We start from the raw sequence: 13543 nt of genomic DNA on the forward strand, positions 1-13543 counted from the left end.
GTGCCCATAGAACAGGCTTGTCAAATGACGCCTGGTCCTGTCTGTGTCCCTGGGGGCGTGCCTATGACTGAGTTAGACTTGGTTACAGAAATACAATTCTATCACATTAACATCAGTACATAGCATCTCAATGTATTACAAATAGCTTTATCCTTATTAATACATTTTATACAACCATTATGATGCCAGTGTCATCGCTGAGGCTATTATATAAACAGTTTTATGGTAATATGGCTATATTGTCTCTCTATGAAACATGTGGTAGTAGATTCTCCTCTTGGAATTTTTACAACCCTGGGTTGGGGGGAAGGTAGGTTGGGTGATGGTACAAAGGGGAGGGGGTCAACTGTCCTTCCTGTACCCAAAGAGGCCAACATCATGACACCACCTAACCGAGGAACTCAATTTAACCTTGCGCAATACCCTAGATGCAGTTGCACCCCTAAAAATTAAAAACATCTGTCATAAGAAACTAGCTCCCTGGTATACAGAAAATACACGAGCTCTGAAGCAAGCTTCCAGAATATTGGAACGGAAATGGCGCCACACCAAACTGGAAGTCTTCCGACTAGCTTGGAAAGACAGTACCGTGCAGTATCGAAGAGCCCTCACTGCTGCTCGATCATCCTATTTTTCCAACTTAATTGAGGAAAATAAGAACAATCCGAAATTTCTTTTTGATACTGTCGCAAAGCTAACTAAAAAGCAGCATTCACAAATGGAGGAAGGCTTTCACTTCAGCAGTAATACATTTATGAACTTCTTTGAGGAAAATATCATGATCATTAGAAAGCAAATTACGGACTCCTCTTTAAATCTGGGTATTCCTCCAAAGCTCCATTGTCCTGAGTCTGCACAACTCTGCCAGGACCTAGGATCAAGGGAGATACTAAAGTGTTTTAGTACTATATCTCTTCACACAATGATGAAAATAATCATGGCCTCCAAACCCTCAAGCTGCATACTGGACCCTATTCCAACTAAACTACTGAAAGAGCTGCTTCCTGTGCTTGGCCCTCCTATGTTGAACATAATAAACGGCTCTCTATCCACCGGATGTGTACCAACCTCACTAAAAGTGGCAGTAATAAAGCCTCTCTTGAAAAAGCCGAATCTTGACCCAGAAATTATAAAAAACTATCGGCCTATATCGAATCTTCCATTCCTCTCAAATTTTTTTGAAAAAGCTGTTGCACAGCAACTCACTACCTTCCTGAAGACAAACAATGTATACGAAACGCTTCAGTCTGGTTTTAGACCCCATCATAGCACTGAGACTGCACTTGTGAAGGTGGTAAATGACCTTTTAATGACGTCAGACCGAGGCTCTGCATCTGTCCTCGTGCTCCTAGATCTTAGTGCCGCTTTTGATACCATCGATCACCACATTCTTTTGGAGAGATTGGAAACCCAAATTGGTCTACATGGACAAGTTCTGGCCTGGTTTAGATCGTATCTGTCGGAAAGATATCAGTTTGTCTCTGTGAATGGTTTGTCCTCTGACAAATCAATTGTAAATTTCGGTGTTCCTCAAGGTTCCGTTTTAGGACCACTATTGTTTTCACTATATATTTTACCTCTTGGGGATGTCATTCGAAAACATAATGTTAAATTTCACTGCTATGCAGACGACACACAGCTGTACATTTCAATGAAACATGGTGAAGCCCCAAAATTGCCCTCGCTAGAAGCCTGTGTTTCAGACATAAGGAAGTGGATGGCTGCAAACTTTCTACTTTTAAACTCGAACAAAACAGAGATGCTTGTTCTAGGTCCCAAGAAACAAAGAGATCTTCTGTTGAATCTGACAATTAATCTGGATGGTTGTACAGTCGTCTCAAATAAAACTGTGAAGGACCTCGGCGTTACTCTGGACCCTGATCTCTCTTTTGAAGAACATATCAAGACTGTTTCAAGGACAGCTTTTTTCCATCTACGTAACATTGCAAAAATCAGAAACATTCTGTCCAAAAATGACGCAGAAAAATTAATCCATGCTTTTGTTACTTCTAGGCTAGACTACTGCAATACTCTACTTTCCGGCTACCCGGATAAAGCACTAAACAAACTTCAGTTAGTGCTAAATACGGCTGCTAGAATCCTGACTAGAACCCAAAAATGTGATCATATTACTCCAGTGCTAGCCTCCCTACACTGGCTTCCTGTTAAGGCAAGGGCTGATTTCAAGGTTTTACTGCTAACCTACAAAGCATTACATGGGCTTGCTCCTACCCATCTTTCCGATTTGGTCCTACCGTACATACCTACACGTACGCTACGGTCACAAGACGCAGGCCTCCTAATTGTCCCTAGAATTTCTAAGCAAACGGCTGGAGGTAGGGCTTTCTCCTATAGAGCTCCATTTTTATGGAATGGTCTGCCTACCCATGTGAGAGACGCAGACTCAGTCTCAACCTTTAAGTCTTTATTGAAGACTTATCTCTTCAGTAGGTCCTATGATTAAGTATAGTCTGGCCCAGGAGTGTGAAGGTGAACGGAAAGGCTGGAGCAACGAACCGCCCTTGCTGTCTCTGCCTTGCCGGTTCCCCTCTTTCCACTGGGATTCTCTGCCTCTAACCCTATTACAGGGGCTGAGTCACTGACTTACTGGTGTTCTTCCATGCCGTCCATGTGAGGGGTGCGTCACTTGAGTGGGTTGAGTCACTGACGTGGTCTTCCTGTCTGGGTTGGCGCCCCCCCCCCCCCCCCCCTTGGGTTGTGCCATGGCGGAGATCTTTGTGGGCTATACTCTGCCTTGTCTTCGGACGGTAAGTTGGTGGTTGTAGACATCCCTCTAGTGGTGTGGGGGCTGTGCTTTGGCAAAGTGGGTGGGGTTATATCCTGCCTGTTTGGCCCTGTCCGGGGGTATCATCGGATGGGGCCACAGTGTCTTCTGATCCCTCCTGTCTCAGCCTCCAGTATTTATGCTGCAGTAGTTTATGTGTCGGGGGGCTAGGGTCAGTCTGTTACATCTGGAGTATTCTCTTGTCTTATACGGTGTCCTGTGTGAATTGAAATATGCTCTCTCTAATTCTCTCTTTCTCTCTTTCTTTCTTTCTCTCGGAAGACCTGAGCCCTAGGACCATGCCTCGGGACTACCTGGCATGATGACTCCTTGCTGTCCCCAGTCCACCTGGCCATGCTGCTGCTCCAGTTTCAACTGTTCTGCCTGCGGCTACGGAACCCTGACCTGTTCACCGGACGTGCTTGTTGCACCCTCGACAACTACTATGATTATTATTATTTGACCATGCTGGTCATTTATGAACATTTTAACAGCTTGACCATGTTCTGTTATAATATCCACCCGGCACAGCCAGAAGAGGACTGGCCACACCTCATAGCCTGGTTCCTCTCTAGGTTTCTTCCTAGGTTTTTGGCCTTTCTAGGGAGTTTTTCCTAGTGAGTTTTTCCTAGCCACCGTACTTCTTTCACATGCATTGCTTGCTGTTTGGGGTTTTAGGCTGGGTTTCTGTACAGCACTTTGAGATTTCAGCTGATATCGAAGGGCTATATAAATAAATTTGATTTGATTTCTCCCAAAGATGGCATTTTGTCTTACCTTGATCACAAGGTACCTCGGCGGGTCCCTGGCCATTCTGGTAAACTCATTGGCCAGTTCCTTGAAGGTGGGACGGACATTCTCGTCAATCATCCAGCCTGTAAATTATAATAATGCCACGTGAGTCCCATTGAAAATAAAGTGCCAGTTGTTTGTGCATTCTTTATCAACTATACTTTCAGATCAAAACTAATTATTTCAATGTAATACATCCAGTGTACTCTAAGGACACGTGGGTGAGGACATGTGCAGCACAGTTCTGGACATATTGTAGCCTGTTTAGGCACTTGGCAGATGCGCCAACAAAAATGGTGTTAGAATAGTCCAGACGGGATGAAATAAAGGCGTGTATGAGTCGCTCAGCTGCAGGTTGTGATCGCATAAGTCTTAACCTGGCAATGTTCCGTAAATGGACATTTTAAACTTTGGTCATACTCTTGATGTGGGCATCAAACGAGAGCTGACTGTCAAATATCACACCCAGGATGTCAACCTGACTGGAGGGGAAGACCTTGACACCATCAATATTGAGGCTGAAGCTGCTGATGATAGTGCAAGTGCCAATCAGGACGACCTCTGTCTTTTTGCAGTTTAACTGCAGGAAGCTCAACTCCATCCATGCCTCGATGTCCTGCAGGCAGCTGACCAGAAGTGCAGTGGGCATTGGAAGTAGGGGTGCTGAATTAAAAAATATATATTAATAAAAAACCCTTCTAATTTAGTGTACCCTGCGTGCACAACCCATGTGGAATTCTGGGTCTCTGGCAGCGTTTCAAACTGCCGATCTGAGGTCATGAACACCGAGTTAATCTCAGCCTATGCTGCCCTTCAGTCCCTTGACATTTTGGCCCTGACGGAGACATGGATCACCCCAGGGAACCCTGCTACTCCAGCTGCTCTTTCTTTATCTGACTATGTTTTCTCTCATAGTCCAAGAGCATCTGGTCATCACGGTGGTGTCACAGGTCTACTAATTTCTCCTAAGTGGAGATTTTCCATCTCCTCATTTGAATTCCATAATGTCACTGTCACTTGTCCACTCAAGCTTAACATTATTGTAATCCATTGCCCACCAGGTGCCCTTGGAAAGTTCCTCAATGAGCTTGACACCTTGATAAGCTAATTTCCTGACGATGGCTCACCGCTCTTCGTACTTGGCAACTTCAACCTCCCAACGTCTGCCTTCGATTAATTTCTTTCCAACTCTGTTTTCGTTTCTCTTTCCTCCAACCCTAACCACAGCCCCTACCCAGATGGTCATGCGCCATCGCAATCCTTACTCTCTCTCTCCAACTACTCTCTCCTCTTCTATCCTATAATCTCTCCATTCTGCTAAATCCTTCTCCCTCCTGTCTCCTGATTCTGCCTCTTCATCCCTACTCTCCTCCCTTTCCACATCCTATGACTTGCGCTGTCCCCTTTCCTCCCGGCTGGCTCTGCCCTCACCTCCTGTTCCGTGGCTGAGTGACTCATTGCGAGCTTACAGGACAGGGCTGCGGGCAGCTGAGCGAAAATGGAGGAAACTTAACTAATCCTTTCACTCCCTCCTCTCTACCTTCTCTTCCTCTGTATTCACTGCTAAAGCCACTTTCTACCACTCTACATTTCAAGCTTCTGCCTCTATCCCTAGGAAACTCTTTTCTACCTTATTCTTCCTGCTTAATCCACTACCCCATCCCTCCTCTTTCTCTGTAGACGACTTTGTCAACCACTTTGAGAAAAAGGTTGACAACAACAACTAATCATTCACTCAGCCTATTGAGTCCACTGATCTCACTCACACAGAACTACCCTACAAGGTGACGTGGAGAGGATCTGTGTCTGCACCACGTAGTCTCACTAAAGGTGTCCCCCAGGCCTCGGTTCTAGGCCCGCTCCTCTTCTCTCTATACACCAAGTCACCAGCTCCGTCATATCCTCACATGGTGTCTCCTATCATTGCTATGAGGATGACACTCAACTAATTTTCTCCTTCCCCCCTTCTGACACCCAGGTGGCGACGCGCATCTCTGTGTGCCTGGCAGATATCTCAACTTGGATGTCGGCCTACCACAGGCTCAATCTCAACAAGACGGAACTGCTCTTCCTCCCGAGGAAAGTCTCCCCGCTCAAAGACCTCTCCATCAAGGTTTACAACTCCACAGTGTCGCCATCACAGTGCAAAGAACCTTGGCGTGACCCTGGACAACCCCCTGTCATTCTCTGCAAACATCCAAGCATTGACCTGCTCCTGCGGGTTCATGCTCTACAACATCCATAGAGTACGACCCTACCTCACACATAAGCGCCACAGGTCCTAATCCAGGCACTTGTCCTCTCCTGTCTAGACTACTGAAACTCACTGTTGTCTGGGCTCCCTGCTTGTGCTATCAAACCCCTGCAGAACGCTGCAGCCTGCCTGGTTTTCAACCTTCCCAAGTTCTCTCATATCACCCCACTCCTACACACACTCCACTGGCTTGCAGTTGAAGCTCACATCCACTACAAGACCATGGTACTTGCCTACGGAACAGCAAGAGGAACTGCCCCTCCCACCTTCAGGCTATGCTCAAACCCTACACCCCAACCTGAGCACGCCATTCTACCACCTCAGGTCTCTTGGGAAGCTCCGGCTCAGCTGAGTCCAAGCTCCTCTCTGTCCTGGCTTCCCCCTGAAGCTAGGACAACAGAGTCCCTGCCCATTTTCAAAAAACATCTGAAACCCTACCTCTTAAAACAGTATCTTAAATAATCGTCCTCCTCACCTCGAACCCCCCCCCCCCCCAAAAAAATACATAAAAATTAAATAAACTTAACCAGCACTAGCACTTGAGGTACCCCCTGTCTGACTACAACTGTGTGTGACCTACTAGGACCAATGGCTACAAACTTGTAGCGATCAGTGAGATAGGACCTGAACAAGTTCAGGACAGTGTCTGACAGGCCAAGGGGCTTCTCCATGCAGTTCAGCAGGATGGTGTGGCTGACCGTGTTGAGTGCTGCACCGAGGTCCAGCAGTATGAGGATGCTGGCAGCCCCAGAGTCAGCATTCATGAGCAGGTCATTAGTGGCCATTACCATGGCAGTCTCAGTGCTGTGTCTAGCTCTGAAACCCAACTGGAAGGGCTCAAGTAGGTTGTGAGTGGCCAGATGGTTTTGGAGTTGGCCAGAAACAGCTTACTCAGGAAGGGCAGGTTGGAAATAGGCCTGTAGTTCTGTAGGTTGTCAGGGTCAGATCCAAGCTTTTTAAGTACTGGTGTGACTGCGGCCAGTTTGAGCTGAGGAGGGACACATCCAGTGATAAGAAACTTGTTGATCATTTCTGTGAAGAAAGGCTCCAGAGCAGGTAAGCAGGTCGTCACAAGGGAGGTGGTGATAGGGTCAAGTGAGCAAGTGGTGGGCTTCATTGTCCTAACCAGCTGACTTCATCAGCTGCAGTGACTGTGGTGAAGGTGGAGAACCTTGACTCAGGGAGGGTAGGACTCAGTAGCTCAACTACCGGGGCTGGAGAGGGCAGGATGGTGTTATTCATGTTTTACATTTTGCTTTGGAAGAAGCCCAGGTATTGATTGCACCTTTCTGGGGAGGCTGAGGTAGAAGAATTGTTCACAGGTTGGAGGAGCTTGCTCACAATAGATAACAGCACCCGGGAGTTACCACTGTTTCTTCGGCAGAGTGGGTAGAGGGAAAGCTAGGTATATTGGTATTGAGGGTGAAGGAGAGAGGGTGGTCACTCACACTTGACCATGACCATGTAGACATCTATGGTGCAGATGGCTGGCTGGGAAAGACGCTCGCCCTTCTCCAGAAGGTCTGGCACTTCCTGTGGACGTATCGCCGAGTAGGGCTCCGCCCCGTATGACATCATCTCCCACACTGTCACTCCTGCAAGACGGAGAAATATAATAGACAGTATAAAATTATGGTAACTCAACATATACATACACACAAGTACTTTGAACTTTCTTACCGTTGATATAAAAGTCTATAAAAGCACATGAAACCAACACACAAACACACACACAGTGACTCACCATAGCTCCAGACATCACTTTGATGTGTGTATCTGCGGAACAAGATGCTCTCCAGAGCCATCCATTTAATGGCCGTCTGTGGTGAGAGAGACAAGACAGGGAACTATGTCACCATGAATTACACCGAGTTCAAAGCCTGTGGCCACTGGAAAAAAACATATATTAGTTAGTGTTCATGGCAGCAATACAAAACACGTATAGAAACAGGGCATTTATCTAGTCAACATCTCACTTAAGACAAATGACAGCAGATGCTTCTAGACAATTTTGAGCAGAAGATAAATAATAGGCTGAGACATTATCCATGTCTAGTTTTTCCATGTGACCTAACGAGGAAGTCAACACACTTTCACCTCATTGTAGAAGTACTTTTTGTCATCGGGGTAGAGCAGATCTGTTATGCCGTAGTCAGAGATCTGGACCATGTAGTCACTCTTCAGGAGCACGTTACGGGCTGCCAGGTTTCTGTGGACCATCATGTGTTCCTCCAGATAGTACATACCCTGACAGGGGAGAGCACACACACACACACACACACCTCGGTTACATACACAATCCCACACACACCTTTATCACATACACTTCTGTCATATACAGTGCCTTCAGAAAGTATTCACACACACTTGACATTTTACAAATGTTGTTAAGTTACAAAAGTGGGATTAAAATGTATTTAATTGTCCTTTCTTTTGACAACGATCGACACACAATCCTCTGTAATGTCAAAGTGGAAGAAAAATTCAATGATTAGAATTACCTATGGCAGCGGTTACAGCTGTGAGTGTTTCTGGATAAGACCCTAAGAGCTTTCAATACCTGGATTGTACAATATTTGCAATAAATAAATTCTTCAAGCTCTGTCAAGTTGGTAGTTGATCATTGCTAGACAGCCATTTTGAAGTCTTGCCATAGATTTTCAATCCGATTTAAGTAACTGTTGCTAGGCCACTCAGGAACATTCAATGTTGTCTTGGTAAGCAACTTCAGTATATATTTGACCTTGTGTTTCAGGTTATTGTCCTGCTGAAATGTGAATTTGTCACCCAATGTCTGGTGTAAAGCAGACTGAACCAGGATTTACTCTAGTATTTTGCCTGTGCTTAGCTCTTATCTGTTTTATTTTATCCTAAATAACTCCTTAGTCCTAGTCCTAGTCCCTAGTTTATCAATAAATACAGCATACCATTAAAAACGATTGACATTTTTCGCAATCACGTAATACTAACATACATTATTCCTCTGAAGCATACTCATAACATGATGCAGCCACCATCATGCTTGAAAATATGATGAGTGGTACTCAGTGATATTGTGTTGGATTTTCCCGAAACATAAAACACTTTGTATTCAGGACAAAAAGTTAATTTCTTTGCCCCATTTTTTGCAGCATTACTTTAGTGCCTTATTGCAAACAGGATGCATGTTTTGGAATATTTTTTATTCTATACAAGCTTCCTTCTTTTCACTCTGTCATTTAGGTTAGTATTGTGGAGTAACAACAATGTTATTGATCCTTCCTTAGTTACTGGCGTGATTGGGAGTCCCAAAGGGCAGTGCACAATTGGCCCAGCATCGCCTGGGTTTGGCCGTTGTAGGCCGTCATTATAAAAAATAATTTCTTCTTAACTGACTTGCCTAGTTAAATAAAGGTTAAATATATGTTTTTATCACAGCCATTTAACTCTGTAACAGTTTTAAAATCACCATTGGCCTCATAGTGAAATCCCAGAGCCGTTTCCTTCCTCTCCGGCAACTGAGTTATGAAGGACGCCTGAATTTTTGTAGTGACTGGGTGTATTGATACACCATCTAAAGCGTAATTGATTTAAAAACAAATTGTTGCCCTTCTTTGCAAGGCATTGGAAAACCTCCCTCTTCTTTGTGGTTGAATCTGTGCTTAAAGCGTAATTGATTTAAAAACAAATTGTTGCCCTTCTTTGCGAGGCATTGGAAAACCTCCCTCTTCTTTGTGGTTGAATCTGTGCTTAAAATGTACTTTGACTGAGGGAACTTAGAGATAATTGTATGTGTGGCGTACAGAGATGGGGTAGTCATTAAAAAATCATGTCCATGCAACTTATTATGTGACTTCTTAAGCACATTTTTACTCCTGTACGTTTTTATGCTTGCCATAACAAAGAGGTTGAATACTTATTGACCCAAGACATATCAGCTTTTCACTTTTAATTAATTTGTAAAACATTCAGGCTGTAACACAACAAAATATGGAAAAGGTCAAGGGGTGTGAATACTTTCTGATGGCACTGTACATAATCACTCACCCGCTCACCCAACCAACCAACCAACCAAACACACACGGTATCTCACCTTGGCAATCTGCACACACCAGTTGAGCAGCCTCTGTGGGTCCAGGCTATCCCTGTGGTGCCTGATGTGCTCCAGTAAGGACCCCTGATTGCTTAGCTGGGTGACCAGCTGGAGACTAGCACCTGGACAGACACCTAAGAGCCTGACGATGTACTGGTGGTCCAAGCTACCCATCACCAACATGTGCTGCAGGGGTTATCATCAAAACATCTAACAGCATTAATAAGAGTTAATTTTTTTCTCAGAGATTCAGTGTTTAATAGTTACATGTACAGGGTTGCAGGTGTGATTGCAGGGCAAAATGAAAATCTTAGGCCTCGAGCTCCAACATGCAGAACTAAGTGAAATAAAATAATGAAATGGTAATAAAAAACAACAATATCAATATAAATAGCACTATATACAGTACAAGTCAAAAGTTTGGACACACCTACTCATTCAAGGGTTTTTCTTTATTTTTACTATTTTATACATTGTAGAATAGACATAAAAAAATAGACATCAAAACTATGAAATAACTCATGGAATCATGTAGTAACCAAAAATGTGTTAAACAAATAAAAATATATTGAATATTTTATATTCTTCAAAGTAGCTACCCTTTGCCTTGATGACAGCTTTGCATACTCTTGGAATTCTCTCAACCAGCTTCATGAGGTAGTCACCTGGAATGCATTTCAATTAACAGGTGTGCCAACCTCTTTGGGATAGGGGGCGGTATTTTCACGTCCGGATGAAAAGCATGCCCAAAGTAAACTGCCTGCTACTCAGGCCCAGAAGCTAGGATATGCATATAATTGGTAGATGTGGATAGAAAACACTCTAAAGTTTTGAAAATTGTTAAAATAATGTCTGTGAGTATAACAGAACTTATTTGGCAGGCGAAACTGTGAGGACAAACCATCCAGGCATTTTTTTGTTGTTGAGGTGACTGTTTTCAATTGGTTTTCTATGGGAACCTAGATTTCTGTAGCACTTGGTTGCAGTTCCTATTGCTTACACTAGATGTCAACAGTCTTTAGAAATTGGTTGATGTTTTTCTTTAGAGAAATGAAGAAGTACGGCTCTTCAGAACGAGGGTCCAGCCTAGTGCTCTCTACTGTTTTGATGCGCGCTCCAGGTCACTGTCAAGGGGTGTACTAGAGGCAAAGTCAGAGCAGAGTAATGATAACAGGCACACTTTTATTTTTGTTCCAAAACAAGAGCACTACATAAATCAAATGCGCTCAAAACATGGAACATAACAAAAGTAAGGCGCGTAACAAAACACCACAATAACATGAAACAATTACACACAAATACATGATGGGAAACAGAGGGTTAAATACAAGTAGATTGATTGGGGAAATGAAAACCAGGTGTGTATGAAACAAGACAAGACCAATGGACATATGAAAAATGGAGCGGCAATGGCTAGAAAACCGGTGACGCCGAACGCCGCCCAAACAAGGAGAGGAGCCGACTTCGGCGGAAGTTGTGACAGTCACGCGCTTCACGTTGTTTTTATCCAGTATTGAACACAGTTTATCCCGTCTTAAATTTGATCAATTATTTACGTTTTAAAATACCTAAAGTTGGATTAGGAAAGTTGTTTGAAATGTTTGGTCAGCGTTTACAGGTAACTTATTAGATATTTTGTAGTCATGCAGGGCGAACCGGTGTTTTTCTGAATCAAACGCGCCAAATAAATTGACATTTTGGAGATATAACGACGGAATTAATCGAACAAAAGGACCATTTGTGATGTTTATGGGACATACTGGAGTGCCAACAGAAGAAGTTATTCAAAGGTAAGACATGAATTGTATCGTTATTTCTGAGTTTTGTGTCGCGCCTGGCGGGTTGAAATGTGATTGTCATGTGTTTGTTTGATGGGGTGCTGTCCTCAGATAATTGCATGGTTTGCTTTCGCCGTAAAGACTTTTTGAAATCTGACACGCTAGATTAACGAGAAGTTAAGCTTTAATTTGGTGTATTGCACTTGTGAATGTATGAAAGTTAAATATTTCTTTTTTTTATTTCTTTTTATTTTGAGCTCTGCAATTTCACCGGATGTTGTCGAAACGTTCCACTAGCGGAACCCCTAGCCATAACAGGTTTTAAAAATTCATTTGTGGAATGAGTAGGTGTGTCCAAACTTTTGACTGGTAATAACATACATATTAACAACTGCAACAGTGATGTATGTCGGTGGGGTGCAGCAAGAGTCAAGATAAGTGGGTATTAGGTCAGTATGCTTTAAGGGGCAGAGGTTCTTGAGAGTGGGCATGTGAGAGTGTTTTCTTACCTCTGTGATCTCATGGAAGGTATTTTGCCCCATTCGATCATGAATAGTCTTTATGGCCACGGGGATCTTCACTGAGTCTCCCTCAGGAATCCAAATGCCCTGAGAAATATGGAGGAAAAGAGAGGGGGAGAGGGGTTACCTCACAATGAAATGAAGACAAGTAAGGTAAGTAGCACAATACATGTAGGGCCTACGGGAAAATCAGAGAGGTGCAGGGTGATGATGATAATAGGGGCTTTAAGAGGGTGACGGTTAATGATGTAAACACCTTGTGGACGGAGCCAAACACACCGGTGCCCAGTAGCTTGATCTTACGGAGTTCCGTGACCTTCAGGATCCTGGCATGAACTTTGACCACTTTCTCACCAGGGTCCAAAGGCTCAAAACTCTACAGACACATACACGTCATGCACACAATTAATATCAACACATATCAAGACAATAGACTACACATGCACATACTCTTATTAAGAGATCCTAATTCTCTCTCGCTCTGGCTCTCTCTCAGACACACACACACATACACACTCCCCTCCCACCTCACCTCGCCACTCTCCAGGTATCTCCTCATGGCTCTCTTGCGCCGGATGGCAAGACCTCGGCGGTACAGAACACTCATCACAAAGATGGAGAAGCCCACTATCACTGCTGCCAAAACTCCCAAAACAATTCCTGTAATGGATTGGCTGGAAAGAGACACATGTATCAGCCAATCAGCACCTGATATACAATAATGAATAATGCTACATTCTAGACTAAACAAAATTTACAGTGAGGATAAATCAGGTTGTCAGTCACAGGTAGAAAAAATATAGAAACTACACTCACCTATCAGTTAATCTGGTGGAGTCCAAACAGTCCCCAATTCCTGGGCCTGAGCAACTGAAAACACAGAGCAGAGAGATATTTAACACACACACACACACACACACACACACACACACTAGCCCCATTCTCTAACTCGTCTCTCACCCCTGGGTGCAGTTGAGGTGGCAGGGCTCACAGCGTCTCTGCTGGTTGGGGTATTTAAAGATGAGACCCTTCTCCCCCATCACTCCTTCAGGGCATGAGGACACACAGTGAGGACCGTCCCTCAGACTGGCACACACCACACACTCATTAGCTCCCTGCCGAGAGAAAGTGAGAGAGTGAGAAAGAAAGAGAGCGAGCAAGCAAGAGAGGGGGAGAGAGCGGTAGAGGGGGATAGAGAGATGGAGACAGTTGACAATATCTTTGTAATTGTGGTCCAAAATATTATCCACAAGGTGGCAGTGAAGCACTACATTTTGGATGTACTTTGAGAGACACTTTTCAACTGATCACTCTGAGCTCATAGAACCGTCTTTTTAAGAT

General features: G+C 44.1%; 1 protein-coding gene across 3 annotated transcripts in view; it reads right to left on the reverse strand.

Moving 5' to 3' along the window:
* LOC115150566 (receptor tyrosine-protein kinase erbB-3) overlaps window positions 1-13543 on the reverse strand; it is a 44937-nt gene that overhangs the window by 4669 nt on the left and 26725 nt on the right. For 2 of the 3 annotated variants that reach the window (XM_029693998.1, XM_029694000.1), the window contains exons 15-24: window positions 13163-13317; window positions 13019-13072; window positions 12735-12876; window positions 12459-12578; window positions 12191-12289; window positions 9904-10089; window positions 7923-8078; window positions 7576-7651; window positions 7280-7426; window positions 3563-3660 (exon numbers count right to left, since the gene is read on the reverse strand). In XM_029693998.1, coding sequence (XP_029549858.1) covers window positions 3563-3660; window positions 7280-7426; window positions 7576-7651; window positions 7923-8078; window positions 9904-10089; window positions 12191-12289; window positions 12459-12578; window positions 12735-12876; window positions 13019-13072; window positions 13163-13317 — 1233 coding nt within the window. The remainder of the gene's footprint in view (window positions 1-3562; window positions 3661-7279; window positions 7427-7575; window positions 7652-7922; window positions 8079-9903; window positions 10090-12190; window positions 12290-12458; window positions 12579-12734; window positions 12877-13018; window positions 13073-13162; window positions 13318-13543) is intronic. The other variant, XM_029693999.1, reaches the window with a different exon arrangement.

This window comes from Salmo trutta, chromosome 16, assembly GCF_901001165.1.
Source record: "Salmo trutta chromosome 16, fSalTru1.1, whole genome shotgun sequence".
NCBI classification, from domain to species: domain Eukaryota; kingdom Metazoa; phylum Chordata; class Actinopteri; order Salmoniformes; family Salmonidae; genus Salmo; species Salmo trutta.